General features: G+C 48.1%; 1 protein-coding gene across 1 annotated transcript in view; it reads right to left on the reverse strand.

The window, feature by feature from the left end:
* LOC102455582 (uncharacterized) overlaps positions 1–18,328 on the reverse strand; it is a 63,067-nt gene that overhangs the window by 18,687 nt on the left and 26,052 nt on the right. Inside the window, exons 7-10 of the mRNA XM_075911910.1 lie at positions 10,098–10,200; positions 7,076–7,384; positions 4,727–5,053; positions 2,818–3,138 (exon numbers count right to left, since the gene is read on the reverse strand). Coding sequence (XP_075768025.1) covers positions 2,818–3,138; positions 4,727–5,053; positions 7,076–7,384; positions 10,098–10,200 — 1,060 coding nt within the window. The remainder of the gene's footprint in view (positions 1–2,817; positions 3,139–4,726; positions 5,054–7,075; positions 7,385–10,097; positions 10,201–18,328) is intronic.

Raw genomic sequence — 18,328 nt, forward strand, 5'->3', positions numbered from 1 at the left:
TTGCGCAAAAGCACGTCTAGCTTGGCCACGGATGCTTTTCCGCAAAAAGTGGTTTTGCGGAAAAGCATCCGTGCCAATCTAGATGCTCTTTTCCAAAAATGCTTTTAACGGAAAACTTTTCTGTTAAAAGCATTTCCGGAAAATCATGCCAGTCTAGACGTAGCCGGTGTGTGCATGCATTGCTACCACTGGAGCTAAAGGCAGCTGGCTTTCAGCTGAGGCTATAGAGTAGTGGTGTACAATAAATTCTGAAGTAGTAGTCACTATCATGGCTACTGCTATAGAGAACTAGCCACACTCAACGGGACAAATAGCTGCTAGTGGCCAGTGTGTTGGACACCATGGGTGTGTCTAGACTACATGCCTCCGTCGACGGAGGCATGTAGATTAGACAGATCGGCAGAGGGAAATGAAGCCGTGATTAAAATAATCGCGGCTTCATTTAAATTTAAATGGCTGCCCTGCTCTGCCGATCAGCTGTTTGTCGGCAGATCGGGGCAGTCTGGACGCGCCGCGCCGACAAAGAAGCCTTTCTTGATTGGCACAGGTATGCCTCGTGAAACCAGGTTTACCTGTGCCGATCAAGAAAGGCTTCTTTGTCGGTGCAGCGCATCCAGACTGCCCCGATCTGCCGACAAACAGCTGATCGGCAGAGCGGGGCAGCCATTTAAATTTAAATGAAGCCGCGATTATTTTAATCGCGGCTTCATTTCCCTCTGCCGATCTGGCTAATCTACATGCCTCCATCGACGGAGGCATGTAGTCTAGACACACCCCATGGCTATAGAGGAAACTCATTCTTTCTCTCTGTAAGTGGTCTAAATGCCACTGGATGGGAAAATGAACCACATCCAGTATGTGTGTGGGTTATATCTGCATATTACTTTAGAGTCTAAAATGGGACATTGGTGTGCCTAAACTACAAGCCTCTTTCGAAAAAGAGCATCTAAACTACAAGCAGATTTTTCGAAAAAGCAAGCCGTTTTTTCAAAAGAGTCTAGACTATTTGCATTGAATAGTGCTTTTTTTTTCAAAAGCTGACTTTCGAAAAAAGACATTATTCCTCGTAGAATGAGGTTTTCTGCCATCGAAAAACTGCCGCGTTCTTTCGATTTACTTTCGAAAGAACGTGGCTGTCGTCTAGATGCAGGTGACATTTTTTTTGAAAAAAGGCTCCTTTTTTTCGAAAAAAACCCCTGTAGTCTAGACATACCCTAAGGTTTGGTCTACACTTACCAGGAAATAGGTGCTGTGAGGATCCGTTTCCCAGGAGTCTAATAAAGACCCACTCAACTGACTACTGATGGCATTCCTGTTGACTCCGGTACTTCTCCGGGTCAAGAAGAGTAAGGGGAGATGATGGGAAAATGTTTCCCATGGACTCTCTGCTGTGGGAGTGCTGCAGTAATTTGAACTAAGCAATGTTGATGCCAGATATTCTTTCCTCATCACTGGAATCACGAACCTGAGATCCACACTAACTCCTCGGGTGTGTCTACACAGCAGGGCTTAACTCAAAATAAGCTACGTCCATTGCGTAGCTTATTTCAAAATAGCTTGTTTCAAAATTGGGCGCATCTACACAGCACTTATTTCACAACAGAGCACTCTTCCTGAGACTTCCCTTACTCCTCATTCAAGGAGGGTTACAGGCGTCGGAGTAAAAAGTCCTCCAGCTTGACAGTATTTGGACATTATTTTGAAACAACTGCCCACTGTGTGGACGCAGACTACCGTAAAGTCGCGAGTATAGTGCGCACTTTTTTTCCCATTTTTTAACGTCAAAGTCGGGGTGCGCATTATCCATCGGAGGTTTTTTTTAAAGTTTTAAACTTAACCTCGGCAGGCCCGAGCTGGGTGTGGGGGGTCAGGCACGGGCTGGGCTGGGCTGGGCTGGGGGGACCAGCAGGTGCAAGCTTGGCGCTCCAGCAGCAGAGTGGGGGATGCTCCCCTGGCAGGTGCGAGCTCGGCGTGTGGACCGCTGGGCAGAGGAGGCTCCCCTGGCAGGCATGAGCTCTGCGTGCACAAGCTCAGCCGGGCAGGGGGCCGGCGACAGGCGCGAGCCCCTTCCTTCCTATCCATACCTTAAAATCTCGAGTATAATGGGGGTTCACATTATAGATACGAGTTTAGTTTATTCCAGAATTTTGACCTTTAAAAGGCAGATGCGCATTATACATAGGTATACTCGAGATTTTATGGTAAGATATTTTGAAAAATATTGCTGTGGTCTCAGTGCCGAATGCCAGATCCCTAGATCCCAGGAAGTGAAGGGAGTAAAATTCTAGCAGGAGCTGGTATTTAATGATAAGACCGGGCATAGTGGGAAAACCATTCGAGTGGAAATTAATTATGACACACCCCACAATGAGAGAGTCACAGGAAAAATATGAATTATACTCGAAATACACACCTGTGCTGAGGTCCCAGGATCTACTGAAGTCCTGTTTTGGGGGTTAAGTAAGACTTAAAGATCAGGGATAGGCAATAAAACTATTGTGATTCACCAGGCTTAGCTACTGGTGGGCGGATGGTGCTATGTTTACCTGCACCTCCACAATGGCTGCTTCCATTGGCCAAAAAAGGAGATCCGCAGTCAACGGGAGCAGCAATCCCCTGTACCTGTGAGGTGTCGGTAAATATAGCAGCATGGGAACCCACCGGGGGCTAACTCTGGCAGACCAGATCCAGCCTCCAAGACAAGATTTGCCCACCTCTGACATAAAGGCTGCCTAGGACGTGTACAAGATGAGTTTCACGCGCTCATCCCAATGAACTGGAGTTTGCCTTTCCCTTAGCAATTCCATGGCTCCTCACCTTTGTTTCTCGTGGTTATCTCCTGGGTGAGTTCTCCAGAACAGAGCGTGCGCACTTTGCAGGTAAATCTGGTGCCTTGTTCCCACTGTGCCTGTGACACTGGGTGGGAGCTGACCAGGCTGGTCGTCCCGTTGTCATTCTTTTTGGGGTCTTCTGTCTTCCCTGCAGAACTGCCTTTCGCCTCCACTTGCCAGGTGATGCGGGTGTCTGTTAAGTCGTAACCCAAAACTAGACAGGTCACGTGACCAGAATCTTTTATCACGTCTTCATAGGAAGGTTTGGTCAAGTAGATGGCTGGCACAAGTGAGCTTTTGGGGCAGGCTGTGAAATGCAAAAAGACCAGTATCAATAATGTGGGAAGGCAGAAAGACTTATCTCATCCCGATACCTCTCTTCCTATCTTACCTCTAAGGCTACGTCTACGCTGGCACCCTTTCCCAGAAATGCTTAAAACGGAACAGTTTTCCATTATAAGTATTTCCGGAAAAAGCACGTCTACACTGGCAGGATGCTTTTCCGGAAAAGCACTTTTTTCCGGAAAAGCGTCCATGCCAATGTAGACGCGCTTTTCCGCAAAAAAGCCCCGATTGTCATTTTCAAGATCAGGGCTTTTTTACGGAAAACACTACTGGGCTGTCTACACTGGCCCTTTTCCGGAACAGTTTTTCCGGAAAAGGACTTTTGCCCGAACGGGAGCAGCATAGATCGTCAGTGCTTTTCCAGAAAAGCAAGCAGCCAGTGTAGACAGCTGGCAAGTTATTCCGGAAAAGCGGTTGATTTTCCGGAATAAGTGGCCAGTGTAGACACAGCCTATGTGTTATGATGGAAGTGGATAGATGATCTTATCTTATCTTATCTTATCTTATCTTATCTTATCTTATCTTATCTTATCTTATCTTATCTTCAAGATAAGATATGGTAGCATAAGATTAACTATCAACCTCCATCACAAATCTTCCAGTGTCCATCCATCTATCCATCCATCCACCCCATCCACTCTCTTTTCCCTTCTATTCACAATATCAAACTATTTAACTTCTACTGCTCCCATCACTCTGAGGTCTAGAGCAAAGATTCTCAAACGGTACCTCTGCCTTCTTCTGACAACAAAAATTACTATCCAACCCCAGGAGGTGGAGGAACCAAAGCTTGAGCCTGCCCAAGACCCCATTGCCCTCAGCTGGTTGGGGGGGGGCGTAGTGTGGGTTCTGTCTGCTCTATGACCCAGGGTCCCCCTGCGCTGTGATGGGAGATTCTCACTGACTCTCCCAAATGTGTATTAACCCAGATACCCAGGCTCAGCCGCCTAAGGAGGGAGACAAAGGAAGGAGGGCAGAGACCAGCACCTGGCTAGGGAGCAGGGCTGGAAGAGAGTTTTAGTTTCTGTCTGGTATCATGGAGGAGACAGCCTAGGGAAGGGGCTGGGATTTAGGGGCCCAGTCTCCCCCATCTCAAGGGGGGCTGAGGCATCCTAGGCCTGCCCTGGAACCAGATGACATCTGTGCTGTGCTGTATCCTGGAGAAGCAATAATCTCCCTCTATTCTACTGGCTGGGGGAGTCTGTTCATGCCATTACGGGGATGCAGGAGTCAGGGGAACCCCGACATGCCGCCACAGGGGACAACGCCCCATCATCCTGGAAGAGGGACCTAAAGACCCCAAAAGCCCTGGGCAGGGGGCGGGGAGCTTGAGACCCATAGCCCAGGGAGGAAGCTGCCGAAAAGTGTTTGTGGCTCTGTTTTGGTTCCAGGCTTCACCGAATGTAGAGCCCTTTCTGATAACCCATTGAAAACTTGGGGTCCTGAGCCACAGGTGGAGAACTGTTGGTCTAGGAGCCTTCCATCTAGTCTTAGGCAGGGCTGGTTCCTCAGTAACTCTCCACGCCCCCTGCACGGCCGTAGCCACTCACCCAAACACTTGCTGGTGTTGTACATGGAGGGTTCTGTTCCCCCCGTGGGATGAGTCACTTGGCAGGTGAAGATGTCCCCTCGATCCCAGTTCTGTTTGGGGATCTTCAAGCGGATCTGGCCCATGGAGGAGTCATTTACGCCCGTTGCAGAGGAGAAGGCCGAGGTAGGGAGGCTCGAGGCCTTTCCATTCACCAGCCATTTCACCTCGGGGATGCTGGATTGGAAACTCAGGAGGAAGCAAACCAGCTCCAGCTGGCTCTCTGTAGAGCTGTCCTCACAGGAGGGGGCCAACAGGTAAACCTGGGGCGGCATCATCGGACCACACCCTGAGGGCAAAGAGAGGGGACAACACAGTCCAGTGTCACTCTCTGTAGGTCACTGGTCCCCCTCCAGAGATAAGAAATACTTTATTCGGTATCTAGGGCTGAGATTTTTCACAGCCACGTAAGGGATTACAAGAAATGGAAACAGGACACTTAAATATTTTAAGCAAATGTTAAATGCTTTCAATGTGATATTTCTGCATGTGCTTCATGGAGTGTGGTCTCCTTGGTTAACAGCAGGGACAAAGCTGGATCCTGAGCCGTGTTTATTTGAAGTTGTTTTCCTCAGTAAGTGACCCCTATTTAAGGGGGACTATTGCACTGTCTAGCATGACATGGCCTCAGAAGAAAACTTTGTTGCTCTGGCAGGTGAAATGGAGAAGAAGGAGCCAGGAATGGGTGGGACCTCAGGCAGAAGTAGGTGTCCATGTGCCATGCTTTGGGGTTGTACTCATTCCAAAAGATGCCAAAGAATGGCAGGAGTGCAAGGAACACACACAGCTCCCTGTCAATGAAAGCAACTAAATGCTAGCTCTTGTAAGCATAATGCCAACAGTTGGAATTGAACCTGGCACTTCTGGAACTTAATGCATGAGCTGTTACCACCTGAACTGAAAGCCCAGCAGCGCCGAGCTAATCTTGTTGAACAGAATCATTATTCTTTCTGTTAGTTGTCTCAGTGCCCCTAGAAGGGACAGAGCACCACCCCCAGAAGAAGGGTGAGTCCCATAAGCACATGTCTGCTATGGGAGGTATGGGTCCTTTAAGGACAGTGATTGCTGGGAAATATAGTTTCATGGGACTACCTGCTGCAGTCTCAGTAAGGGCAGGTTTCTGGCTCCGGAGTAAGGAAAGCATCTAAGGGGAAAATTTCTACACGAGGACCAGGTGGGCAGTCCAGGAAACATCCAGGAAAAGGGGGTGCCCGCCCCAGCCACTGAACATCCAGGAAAAGGGGGTGCCCAACCCCAGCCACCCCAGGCACTGAACATTGAAGGGGCCTTTGGTCGCTGGAACCTTGTGCTCTGGGTTGCGCTGGTTTAGAGTGCATGTAAACAAAGCTGGACTGAAGTTCGGGCTTTGTTTTACTTCCCCATTTGTTTACAAGGAGGCTGTGTCTAGACTGGCATGTTTTTCCACAAAATCATCTGCTTTTGCGGAAAAACTTGCCAGCTGTCTACACTGGTCACTTGAATTTCCGGAAAAGCACTGACGATCTCGTGTAACATTGTGGTTTTCCGGAAATACTATGCTGCTCCCGGTCGGGCAAAAGTCTGTTTCTGAAAGACTTTCGCACAAAAGGGCCAGTGTAGACAGCACAGTACTGTTTTCCACAAAAAAAGCCCCTATTGCAAAAATGGCGATCAGGGCTTTTTTGCGGAAAAGCACGTCTAGATTGGCCACGGGCGCTTTTCCGGAAAAAGTGCTTTTGCGGAAAAGCATCCTGCCAATCTAGACGTGCTTTTCTGAAAATGCTTTTAACAGAAAAGTTTTCTGTTAAAAGCATTTCCGGAAAATCATGCCGGTGTAGACGTAGCTGGAGTGTTGGGTTAGGGTTAGGGATGGGGTTAAGATGAGCATTAGGGTTAGGGAAGGGGTTAGGGTTAAGGTTAGAGTTAGGGATAGTGTTAGAGATGGGGTTAAGGTTAGGATGAATGTTAGGGTTATGGTTGGGTTTGGGTTAGGGCTAAGTATAGGGTTATGGTTGGGTTTATGGATGAGGTTTGGGTTAGGGTTAGGAATGGAGTTAGGATTAGTGTTAGGGTTAGGATTAGGAGGTAAGAGAGTGAACCAAAGTTTGCCCCTCTACAGAAGGGACAGCATGGGGGTTAGGAGCCATTTCAGCCCGTCTCTGTGCCTGAGGCACCTAATTCATGGGGGAGTTATCTTGGATGGGGAGGGGGAGTTTTTTCTACAAGGTACCTACAGGATATAGATAAAGATGATCTGGCTCCCAGATCCAGGACCGTCCTCTTCCTCCCCCCTCCCCCCCCACTCCCCATCAGACCCCATTGCTTGTCTTACATTTCTGTGGGAATGTCCCGGACACTGACAGTTTGATCCCTGCATGTGTCACATCACACTTGTAGCTTTTGTTCTTCTGGTGCTCCTTAGGGATGGTGAGCAGGCTGGTCAGGGTGTAAAGTCCTTTGTCAGACTTTGTCTCAGGGAAATCCTGGCACCTCTCAGTCGCTTGGTCGGAATTCCACTGGACTGTCATTGGCGATGGTAAATAGTCAGTCACCAGGCAGGCCAACATCATGTCCCTGGGATCATTCCCAGTCTTGCTGCAGCAAGGAAGCAGCGGGAAGACTGAAGGGGCCTTGTGTCCTACTGATAAAAGAAAATTAAAGAAAATACAAGTGAGACCATCAAAACCATGGTCTGAAAACCATGCTACCGATCAACCGGCATCCACCCATCCACCTCCTCCTGTGGTCTGATGACTGTATGGCCCAGTGATTCACTCACTGGCTGAGGACTCAGGATGCCTGGATTCTACTCCCACTGTCCTTAGGCCTGTCTCTTCTGCCTGCCTCAGTTTCCCAAGCTGTTCAAGGGGGCTGGTGAATCCAACTGCCCATCAGGAAGTGGTGTCCTATCGATGGACCAAGCCCACAAGGAATGGGATCAGGACAACACTATACCCCACGGTATGGTGTGGTCATGATGCTGGGAGAAGACTCTGGTCCTTCATCAGGCTGAAATGGTCCCTACCAGAGCCCAGCTCTCTGGTGAGAAGTGAGTGTCGTTTCTCTCTTTGAATAGATGGGGAAACTGAGGCATGGAGCGAGGACGCGGCTCCCCCTGACCAAGGGAGTCTGCCGTACAGGAACTGATGCCAGCTCCCTGCATCCCTCCCTTGGAGTGATGACCAGATCCTTTGTTAAAGCTAGGGAAGAGCCAACCCCAGCTCACGGATGGACCAAATAAGCCAACTGATGCACTTTCTCCTCTGCTCCTCTGTCTGTGAAAATGGATCTTTCCAACCCTACCCCTTGGCATCTGGACCTTTCAATCTACCTCTCCAGGAGACTGACAGGTCCAGGGGAAAGTCGCTGAGGGTGAAATAGTCACTCCCAGATGATTCTCCAACCATTGCAGTAAGTTGGGAGTCGCGGTCCTTATTCCTGCATTGGGATGGATTCTATATGGCTAGAGACTTTCAAGGCAACATTGGAGTCTCTTTCTAACTGCACTAGTCTGACCAGAAGGTGGGGGCTAAGGACAGGAAGGGCTGTGGGACACGTCCATCACAGCCGTCCCTTCGTCTGCCTGTCAAACCACGAATCGATGAGTTCTCAGCATCTCGAGTGGTAGGGGATGTTCCACCACCTACCGGGGTCTTAGGAACTCCCAGCTGCTTCTCACCACCTTCGCAGGAGCAAAGAGGAGAAGAGACTAGTAATAATAATGGAGACAATCTGAAGAACATGTGGCTGGCGGAGAAAGAAGAGAGCTGTCTGCAACTCTATATAGCTTCTGTCTCTCTCATAACTATACAACACTCTTCCCTGTATCTGGACACCTCGTAAATAGAAATAAACTATTCCCCTAGGAGGGTGGGGAAACACTGGGCTGGGTTCCCAAGGGAGGGGGTGGAATCTCCATCCCTAGAGGTGTTCAAGTCCTGGCTTGACCAAGCCCTGGCTGGGATGGTTGAGTTGGGTTGGTCTTGCATTGGGCAGGGGGCTGGTCTCGATGACTCCTGAGGTCTCTGCCAGGCTTGGGATACTTATTCTAATAGGAATTGGTAGCTCAGCTGTTCTCCTAGGCAAATTTGGGACATCAGCCTTACGCCCCAGCTAATTATTCTACTACATCCACCTCCCCGAATCGCAGACATTTCTTAAACCAAAGCAGAACACCCTCCGCCTTCTGCAACGTGCATTGAACTTTTTTATTTCCAGCTAAGAGTTCCTGTTTTGCTACATCAGGTCTCCATTTTGAGTACTTGTACTGAGGCATCTCACCAACTTTACCACAATACAAGGTTTATTACCCAGCATTCCTGGGGCTGGGGTGGCTGGTTAATCAAATGTGCCAATTACTAGAGCATTACACTGCTGGGTCATGAATTTTTCACAGTGCACTAGCCATCGTTGCAGGGTTAGATATGGGATGGGTAATAAAATGGCAATGATTCACTGAGGTTAGCCCTTGGTGGACCAATGCCACTATATTTATCTGTGCCTTTGCAGGTACGGGGAAATCACAGTTCCCATTAGCCAGGATTCCTCATTTATAGCTAGGAAACTGAGGCATAGGTTGGCTAATCTATAAGTTAACCCATAGGTTGACATGCCCAAAGAAACCTGGGAATTGAATCCAAATTGTGAAACCATTGGATCATCCTTCCGTACCAGCACCTGCTCTTCACATTTTACCCATGAAAGCATATGCCTTAATAAATCTGTTAGTCTCACAGGGTACGTCTACACTACGGGATAAGGTGGAATTAAGCTATGCAACTTCAGCGACATTCATTGTGTAGCTGAAGTCAAAATGTATCTTGGCTTTTGGCGCTGTCCACACGGCAGGAAGTCAAAGGAAGAACACTCTCCCTTCGACTTCCCTTACACCTTGTGGATGCAGGTCTACCAGCATCAACCACTGCACCCCGCTCAGTTCAAATTAGCTTGTCTTCACTAGACCCACTAGTTCGAATCCTAGAAGATCGAACACAGGAGCTTCGATCTTCTCTGTAGAGTCAACATACCCTCAGGTGCCACAAGATTCCTCCTCCTATTATAGTGAGATGCCCCTCACCTATTTTTGCCAAAAACTTTGGGTATGTCTACACTGTGCGGCTATTTCAGGATACCGAATTACCTACACAAGCTGCCCGTTATTTTGAAATATTTTTCGAAATAAGGGCACGCTATATCAGCATCCCAGTCGTGCTTTATTTCAAAATTTGGCACCAGGTAGATGCGCCAAATTTTGAATTAAGCTATTTTGGAACAGATTCGAAATAATATTTTGGAACCGATTCAAAATAATATAAATATCTTTATTTCAAGTTTGGGGTGCAGTGTAGACATACCCTTAGAGGCATGTTTCTGCAAGAGAATCTGAATACTCTGGATAGTCACAGAAAATAATCCTTTCTCTGCCTCCCTCATGTTACAGTCTCTCATCTTTGTTACCTACCAGCAGATCGAAGGGCCCACATGTCTTAGCTACGTCTGACCTGGTGCAATTCAAAGTGGAGTAAATTTCCACTGCATGGGTGACTATCCAATGGCACCAAGAGCTGGTCTCGCCTGGCCAAGTCACACCCATCTCACTTAATTATCCGTCCTCCAAAGGATAACTACAGCCATCTCCATTTTCTCCTATTGAGAGTATTTGAAATGGCAAGGCAGATTCATTGGCCAATGACTAAGCCTATCATAAGGGGATCAACCAATGGCTAGCTCTATTAGTCAGAAGACAGGAGAACATTGCTCCTCAATCTTTTTTTCTTCTTGTGCCCAGAGAGGGGGCTAATAAAAGCAATTCATCTTCTTGGGCGAATGGTTATGAGAAAATAAGCACATAAGGACCAAGAACTCCTAGGAGGTTCTGAAGTGCTTAGATACAATTTCACAGCTGCCTTCTCATACTTTTAAATCCAGAAGAGAATTGCAGTTCTCAAGGCTCTGGGGATCCAGAACTTCAGGGAGAAATGATGTGAGAAAACAAGAAAAAAAAATTGGAGAAACACCTGTGAATGTCTCTTCTTGTGATTAACTGGGCCTACAAAGTTATGCTAATTGTGAGCTCATCTGGGTATAGAGCTCCTTTGTTCTTATCTCTTGCTGTGATTGATCTAAGTACCGCTATACAGATGGTAAGCCATACTGGGGGAGTGTCTACCCTGCACCCTAAACTCAAAATGAGATATGCAATTGGGAATCTTATTTCAATTCCATTTCAAAATATGTTATTTCGAAACTTGGCACATCTACACAGCACCAAATTTCAAAATAACACGTTATTTCAGGACATCCCTTAACCCTTGTGGAACGAGGGTTGCCGGGATGCCAAAATAACACGTCCGTTATTTCAAAAAATATTTTCAAATAACAGGAGGCGTATGTAGACATGGGGTAGCTATTTCAAGATACCTCCGGTATCCCGCTATAGTCATGCAGTGTAGACATACCCAGGTGTATGGGCTACATGAGCATATGCTCGTAACCAATAGCAACAAATGTGGATGGGAAAGGGTCAGAAAGAAAGACCACCTGAATTCATCCAAACAAAAAGGCCAACTGAGGTCACTCAAGGGCTGTGTGAAGAACATGCCTGGCAAACAAGAACAGCAGAGATGAAAATCAATAACCCATGGTGGAGGTGTCAGAAATTAGGCCTGGCTGGTAGATGACATATTGAAGGCTGGAGGTTTTATGCTCATCCCTGTCATTTGGAATTCCTAAAGAAAGAGACTTTGGAGGGAAAAATGACTTCTCTAACGAGATTCTCCATCACAGCTGCAACCTCACCATCTCCCTGGGACACGGAACCTCTTTCATCTTTTGAAGAGATGCCCAGATTGGGCCAAAGAGAGGGACCCAGGCAATACTACCACCGCCATCTGCTCTAGCTCAAAGTCAAACACTACCTGGGATGTGCGATTTTGTCTTCTCCCTCCCTCATCATCTGTCTTTCCCCCTTTCTGACGCCCTCTCTCTTTTCTCCATCTTCCCCGTAAGAGTGGGTATGTCTACACTGCCACCCTAGTGCAACCTAGAGTGGCTAATGTAGGCAATCGAAGTTGCAAATGAAGCCCGGGATTTAAATATCCCGGGCTTCATTTGCATCTTGCCGGGCGCCGCCATTTTTAAATCCCCGTTAGTGCGGACTCCGTGCCCGCGGCTACACGCAGCACGGAGTAGATAGTTCAAATTAGGCTCTCTAATTAGAGAGTCCGTACTAACGGGGATTTAAAAATGGCAGTGCCCAGCAAGATGCAAATGAAGCCTGGGCTATTTAAATCCTGGGCTTCATTTGCAACTTCGATTGCCTACATTAACCACCCTAGTTCGAACTAGGGTGGCCGTGTAGACATGCCCAGTTTGGCTTAGCTAGCCAGAAGGAACATTCTGCAACACTCCTGTGACCAGAGGGGGGCCAAAGAAAAGCAATTCCTTGAACACCACAATGCCGCTACGAAGTTCCTACACCATGGAGTGGCTAGTAAGTCCGTGTGTTGTACGTGGGCTTTGCCAGCAGTGGGGTTGCAAGCGAAAGTCCAGACCAGAGACAGAACAGAAAAACCTAAGAACGGCCGCACAGGGTCAGACCAAAGGTCCACCTAACCCAGTGTCCTATCTCCTGACAGTGGTCATTGCCAAGTGTCCTGGAAGGCATGACCAGAAGAGGGAATCACCATGAGATTCCCTCTCCTGTCGCTGATCCCAACCCATCCCAACCCATCGTGGCTAATAGTCATTGACGGACCTAGGAATTTATCTAGCCCAGGCCTGGGCAAAATATGGCCCATGGGCTGGATCTGACCCACCAAGCCACTGAATCCAGCCCGTGGAGGAAGCAGGGAGATCCAGGCAGGCTCCCCTGCTTGCCCCCACAGTCCTGGGTGCCATGCAGAAAATCGACTGCCAGGCTTTACTTCTGTTTTAAAACTGAAGGAGGGGAAAGTTTCAGGAACCATCTTGCCCCCAGCATAATCCCATTGGCCGATTTCTGGACAGAAACCAGCCAATGGGAGCTGCTTGTTTGAATAACAGGCAGCCATGAAGAACCTTCAGTTCTCAGTTATTCCCCAAAGCACATGGTCAGGCAAGCAGGCTGGGAAATGATTTTAACTCCGCAAGCCTTAGCTCTGCAGGTGGGCACCCTGGTTTGGCTGCTGGCTGGTAAGTCTCCTGACCACCACCTGCTTCTGGCACCTCAGCCCCTCCTTTCCCCAGCCCTCTGCCCCCTCCCACTCATGTTTCTCAAACCCTCTGCCCTCCTCTTGCACCCATACCCCCTACCAGATCTGGCACCCCAATCTCTTGTGCCAGATCACAATCCCTTCCTACCCTAGGCCACATCCCAAACCCCTGCACTCCAATCCCCTGCCCTAGGTCACAACCACTTTCTTCACTCAAACTCCCTCCCAGACTCTAGTCTCTCCAATCTCTTATCCCAAGCTCCTCTCTTCACCCAACCTCCATCCCAGATCCCACATCTCCTCCATTAATACCATGGAAGAGTGTGGCCTCCCTCAACCACTTTCCAAATTCTTGGAGTGACACCCCCCCATCAAAAATTATTGCCCACCCTGATCTAGCTCTTTTTTGAACCCTGTTAACGTTCTGGTCTTCACAACATCCTCTAGCAAGGAGTTCCACAAGTTATCCGCTGCATATTTTTTTTCCTACTTGTCCTGGTCTTTCCTTCCCCCCCCCCCCCCCCATTTTTTACAGGCGTCTGCTTTATCTCCTTGGGAACAGGACCCAACTTTTCAAAACAGCTGCAGTAGCTCCAGCCAGGCAAAGGGGGCAGCTGCCCTGGGACCCTGAGATTCTAAGGGGCCCAAGGCTCTGGTTGCTGCCCGGGATCCCTTGAATTGATGCATCTGCATGGGGCATTCTGAGTGGTGATGAGGGCTTTGGGGGGCTGGTGCACCCCCTGCCCTCGCTCCTTCCACCGTGGCACTGCCACTTCTTGGAGGATGGAGCCAACCCCCCAACCCTCTTGCCCAGAGGCTGTTGACTCCCTTGGCTAAAACCCTTCTCACCTCTCTCCTCTTGACAGAACAGTTGCTACTGTCTTTGATGGCCTCTACAAACACCATCAAGGGAGGATGTTTTTCCTCCCGAAAACCTCTGTGCCATGCAAGGCAGGGGAACCAAGGAATTCCGCTCATATAAAAGCGTTGGCTTAACGTGCTACATTGCATGGGCTTTACCTGGTTTTCTTCTCTGTATTTTTAATGAATGATTCACGGACTCGTAATGGCATGTTCACCATGGGGCATAGAATTCTGGAACAGGAAAGGATCTCAAGGATTGATCAAGTCCTGTTCCCTGCCCTCACAGCAGGACCAAGCGCTGTCTAGTCCAGGGTTTTCCAACCTTCGGTTTGGGTCCCAAATATGGGTCACCGTTATATTTCAAAAGGGTCGCCACGTGTCTCCCCAGGTGTCTCTCTGCTCCTTCTCCTCCCCCCGTTTTTGAATTGCCTTGGGTCGCCAAGTCTTTCTGAATTGTCAAAAAAGGTCCCCATCTGGAAAAGGTTGGGAACGGCTGATCTAAACCACCCCTGACAGGTGTCTGTCCAGCCTGCTCTTAAATATCTCTAGGGGGAGATTCCACAACCTCCCAGGGGGTATGTCTACACTACCCCGCTAGTTCGAACTAGGGTCCTATTCCGAACTACCGTTACTCCCCGCGCTACACGGGGTTCGAAGCAGCGGGGATTTAAAAATGGCGGCTCCCCGCTTATGCTAATGAAGCCCGGGAAATTCAAATCCCGGGCTTCATTAGCAAGTGCGGTATGCATACATTACCCTCCTAGTTCGAACTAGGAGGGTAGTGTAGACATACTCTGGGCAACTTATTCCAGTGTTTCACCACCCAGACAGGGGGGAAGTTTTTCCTGATGTCCAACCCGCCACACATTGCTTAATATTGGACAGACCTGGTTAAAAAATTAATGCACTGAAGTACTGGCCTCAGATAAGAACCCGAGGTAGAGTAGAATACCATAGACCATAGACCAGTGGTTCCCAACCTTTTTAAGAGCGAGATCACTATGGCTGTGTCTAGACTGGCACGTTTTTCCGCAAAATCATCTGATTTTGCGGAAAAACTTGCCAGCTGTCTACACTGGCCGCTTGAATTTCCGGAAAAGCACTGACGATCTCCTGTAAAAGCATCAGTGCTTTCCGGAAATACTATGCTGCTCCCGTTCGGGCAAAAGTCTTTTTCCAAAAGACTTTTGCGCAAAAGGGCCAGTGTAAACAGCACAGTAGTGTTTTCTGCAAAAAAGCCCCGATCGCGAAAATGGCGATCGGGGCTTTTTTGGGGAAAACCGCGTCTAGATTGGCCACGGACGCTTTTCCGTAAAAAGTGCTTTTGTGGAAAAGCATCCTGCCAATCTAGATGCGCTTTTCTGAAAATGCTTTTAATGGAAAACTCTTTCGTTAAAAGCATTTCCGGAAAATCATGCCAGTGTAGACGTAGCCTATTTGAATATAAGTCAATCCAGGATCAACCTCGAACCCAATTAACTTTGTCCCACCTTCTTCTCCACCACTTCTCCAAGCCTCTTCCCTGCTCACTCTGTGGAGATGGGGTACAGGTGGGGTACAGGGGTGGGAGGAGAGGCACACCCTGATATTAATGGCTCCCCTTTTCTGCCTCCCCCACCCTGCACAGTGAGCAGCAGGCTCCCAGGGCAGCTCCAAGGCGGAGGGCAGGAGCAGCACAGCAGTGGTGGGAGGTAGGGGCAGCTGAAGTAGTGGTACTTGATAGCCCCCCTAGCCAAACCAGTCAGGATCCCCTAGTAGAGGCTCCAAGATCTACCAGTAGATCCCGATCTACTGGTTGGTGACCACTGTCATAGAACATAGGAATGGCCAGACTGGCTCAGACCAAAGGTCCATCTAGCCCAGTATCTCGTCTTCCGACAGTGGCCAAAACTGGATGCCCCAGTGGGAGTAAACAGAACAAGCGCCCATCATGCAATCCCTCCCCTGTCATCCATTTCCAGCCTCTGACGAACAGAGGCTAAGGACACTATTCCTACCCATCCTGGCTAATAGCCATTGATGGACTGAAGCTCCATGAATTCATCTAGTTCCTTCTTGAACCCTGTTAAAATCCACAGTTTCCTGCAACTTCAACCCAACATATTGCATAGTGCCATGAGGCGGAATTGAACCACAGACCTCTGGAGCTAAGTGAAATTAGCCTCTACCACTGCAGCATGAAGCCAACTACTTCTCCACTGAGGGGCTGTGTCTACACTGGGCCACTTATTCCGGAAAAGCAGCTGCTTTTCCGGAATAAGCTGCAAGCTGTCTACACTGGCCCCTTGAATTTCTGGAAAAGCACTGACGATCTACTGTAAGAAATCAGCTGCTTTGCCGGAAATACTATGCTGCTCCCGCTCGGGTAAAAGTCCTTTTTTCGGAAAACTGTTCCGGAAAAGGGCCAGTGTAGACAGCACAGTAGTGTTTTCCGGAAAAAAGCCCCAATCGCGAAAATGACGATTGGGGCTTTTATCCAGAAAAGCGCGTCTACATTGGCCACGGATGCTTTTCCGGGAAAAGGGCTTTTCCGGAAAAGCATCCTGCCAATGTAGATGCTCTTTTTCTGGAAATACTTATAACGGAAAACTGTTCTGTTTTAAGCATTACCGGAAAAGGGTGCCAGTGTAGACGTAGCCAGGCTGTAGAGCCAACTAATTCTCTCTGTCAGTGGTCTAGGTGCCATTACATGGGTCAGTGACCCACACCCAGGAGGTGGGTGGGTTACAAATGCATCACGCACTAGTTTTATGACAGGATTTGAAACCACGCTTGCAGATTGCCAAAGTACTGTCAAATGTTTCGTTTCCTCTTATCACATTGTAATTTTAATTTTGCCCATTTGAATGCGAGAGCAGTTCTACAAATATTCACCAGCAGTGTGTCTGCTGCTCACCTCTCTTCCAATATCACCACCATACCCAGAGGACTGAACTGAGATCTAGACTCAAACAACGCCACATGTTGATATGTGGTCCGGGAGGCAAGGCTTACACAGCTAGACTTAGGGTTTGTCTTCAAGATCGGCACTCCAGAAATTGATTTCTCGGGGTGTGATTTAGCGGGTCTAGTAAGGACCTGCTAAATCAATCACTGATGGCACTCCTGTGGATGCCAATCTTCCACTGGGTCTCGAGGAGTAAGGGAAGTTGACGGAAGACTTCCTCCCATTGACCTCCTTTGCAGCTGTTGACTCCAGCTATGCTATTCTCATAGCTGGGGTGGAGTATCTTAGGTCGACTTTCTCCCGTAGGGTAGACTGGGCCCAGGAGAAACTAACCTAACTTGCTGACCTTTACAGGAATTTCAGAGTCAACTTGATCTCAGTGGATATGTACCTACACCGGGTGAAGACCACTTTTAGTACAGGCCTCTTTCAGCTAGCAGACAAAAGTGCATCAAGAATCTGGGGCAGTAAAAATTCAAATGAGAAATAAAAGGCAACTTTTTAGCAGTGAAAGGAATTAATCATTGGAACAACTTCCCAAGGAAGGGGATCAATTCTCCTTCATGCAAAGTCTTTACATCAAGATTGGGGGTTTCTTCCTAAAGGTAGGCTCTAATCCAACCACAGGCTATTGGACCCATGAGGTTTTTTTACAATTGCAGAGTGGAATCATTTCTTTCATTGCACCAATTACTCAGAGAAATTCTCTGGGTTGTGTTATATAAGAGTTCAGGTTAAATAATCTACCGGCTGAACCTCTCTAGTTTGGCACTCTTGGGACTTGACTGGTGCTGTCCCATGGGAGGTCAATATGGTCTAGCAGCATCACTAAAGCTTCCACTGCTTACTGGTCTCTTAGAAGACATTTTAGGGGTCAATTAGACCTAAATAACAGCACAGAACACTGAGAGCCAGTCCTGTGTTTATGGGACCGTGGGAAACTTTTCCACATCCAGACATCCGGCTAACTCAAATTGTGCTGGACCATGGAGGTTGCCAGACCAGAGAATGCCAGACTAGAGAGATTTGACCTATGCTTGTTCCTTCTGGCCTTAAATTCCAGGAGTCGGAAAGGCCAGGAAAACAATGATTTGTTACTATTGAACTGCTTACCCATAACAGTGGGGACCAAGTAACACTAAGGCTCCACAAGAAAGCACTTGACAAGTTAGCATAATAAATCTCTTTATTTCAACATGAAAAATATGTACAAGGTGAGAAATACAAACATCTGGGGAAAAGACAAGTTGTGCAATTTGATTACATAGATCCATTTTCCGTGCAACTTCTTATGTCAGTAGAGATTACACTTTGAATAAAGCAGAGATTACCGGGACAAAAAAAAAAACCACCCCATCCTGGCCAAACATGCATTCAAAGTGGAGATGAAAGCACAGAAACGATAGACAGAAAGTCCAGTTACATTCAAATGATATGAGAACTTTCCACCGGCAGGTGAACACAGCAAGTACGCAGGTGATGGAGTGGAGCGAAGTCAGCTTTCTTAGGGCTCCTTTGGTAGGAGCAACCTTGACCGTTGGGTTTATTTGACCTGAAATGGTAGAAATACCGTTATGTAGGA

The sequence above is a fragment of the Pelodiscus sinensis genome, chromosome 30, assembly GCF_049634645.1.
Source record: "Pelodiscus sinensis isolate JC-2024 chromosome 30, ASM4963464v1, whole genome shotgun sequence".
NCBI lineage: Eukaryota > Metazoa > Chordata > Testudines > Trionychidae > Pelodiscus > Pelodiscus sinensis.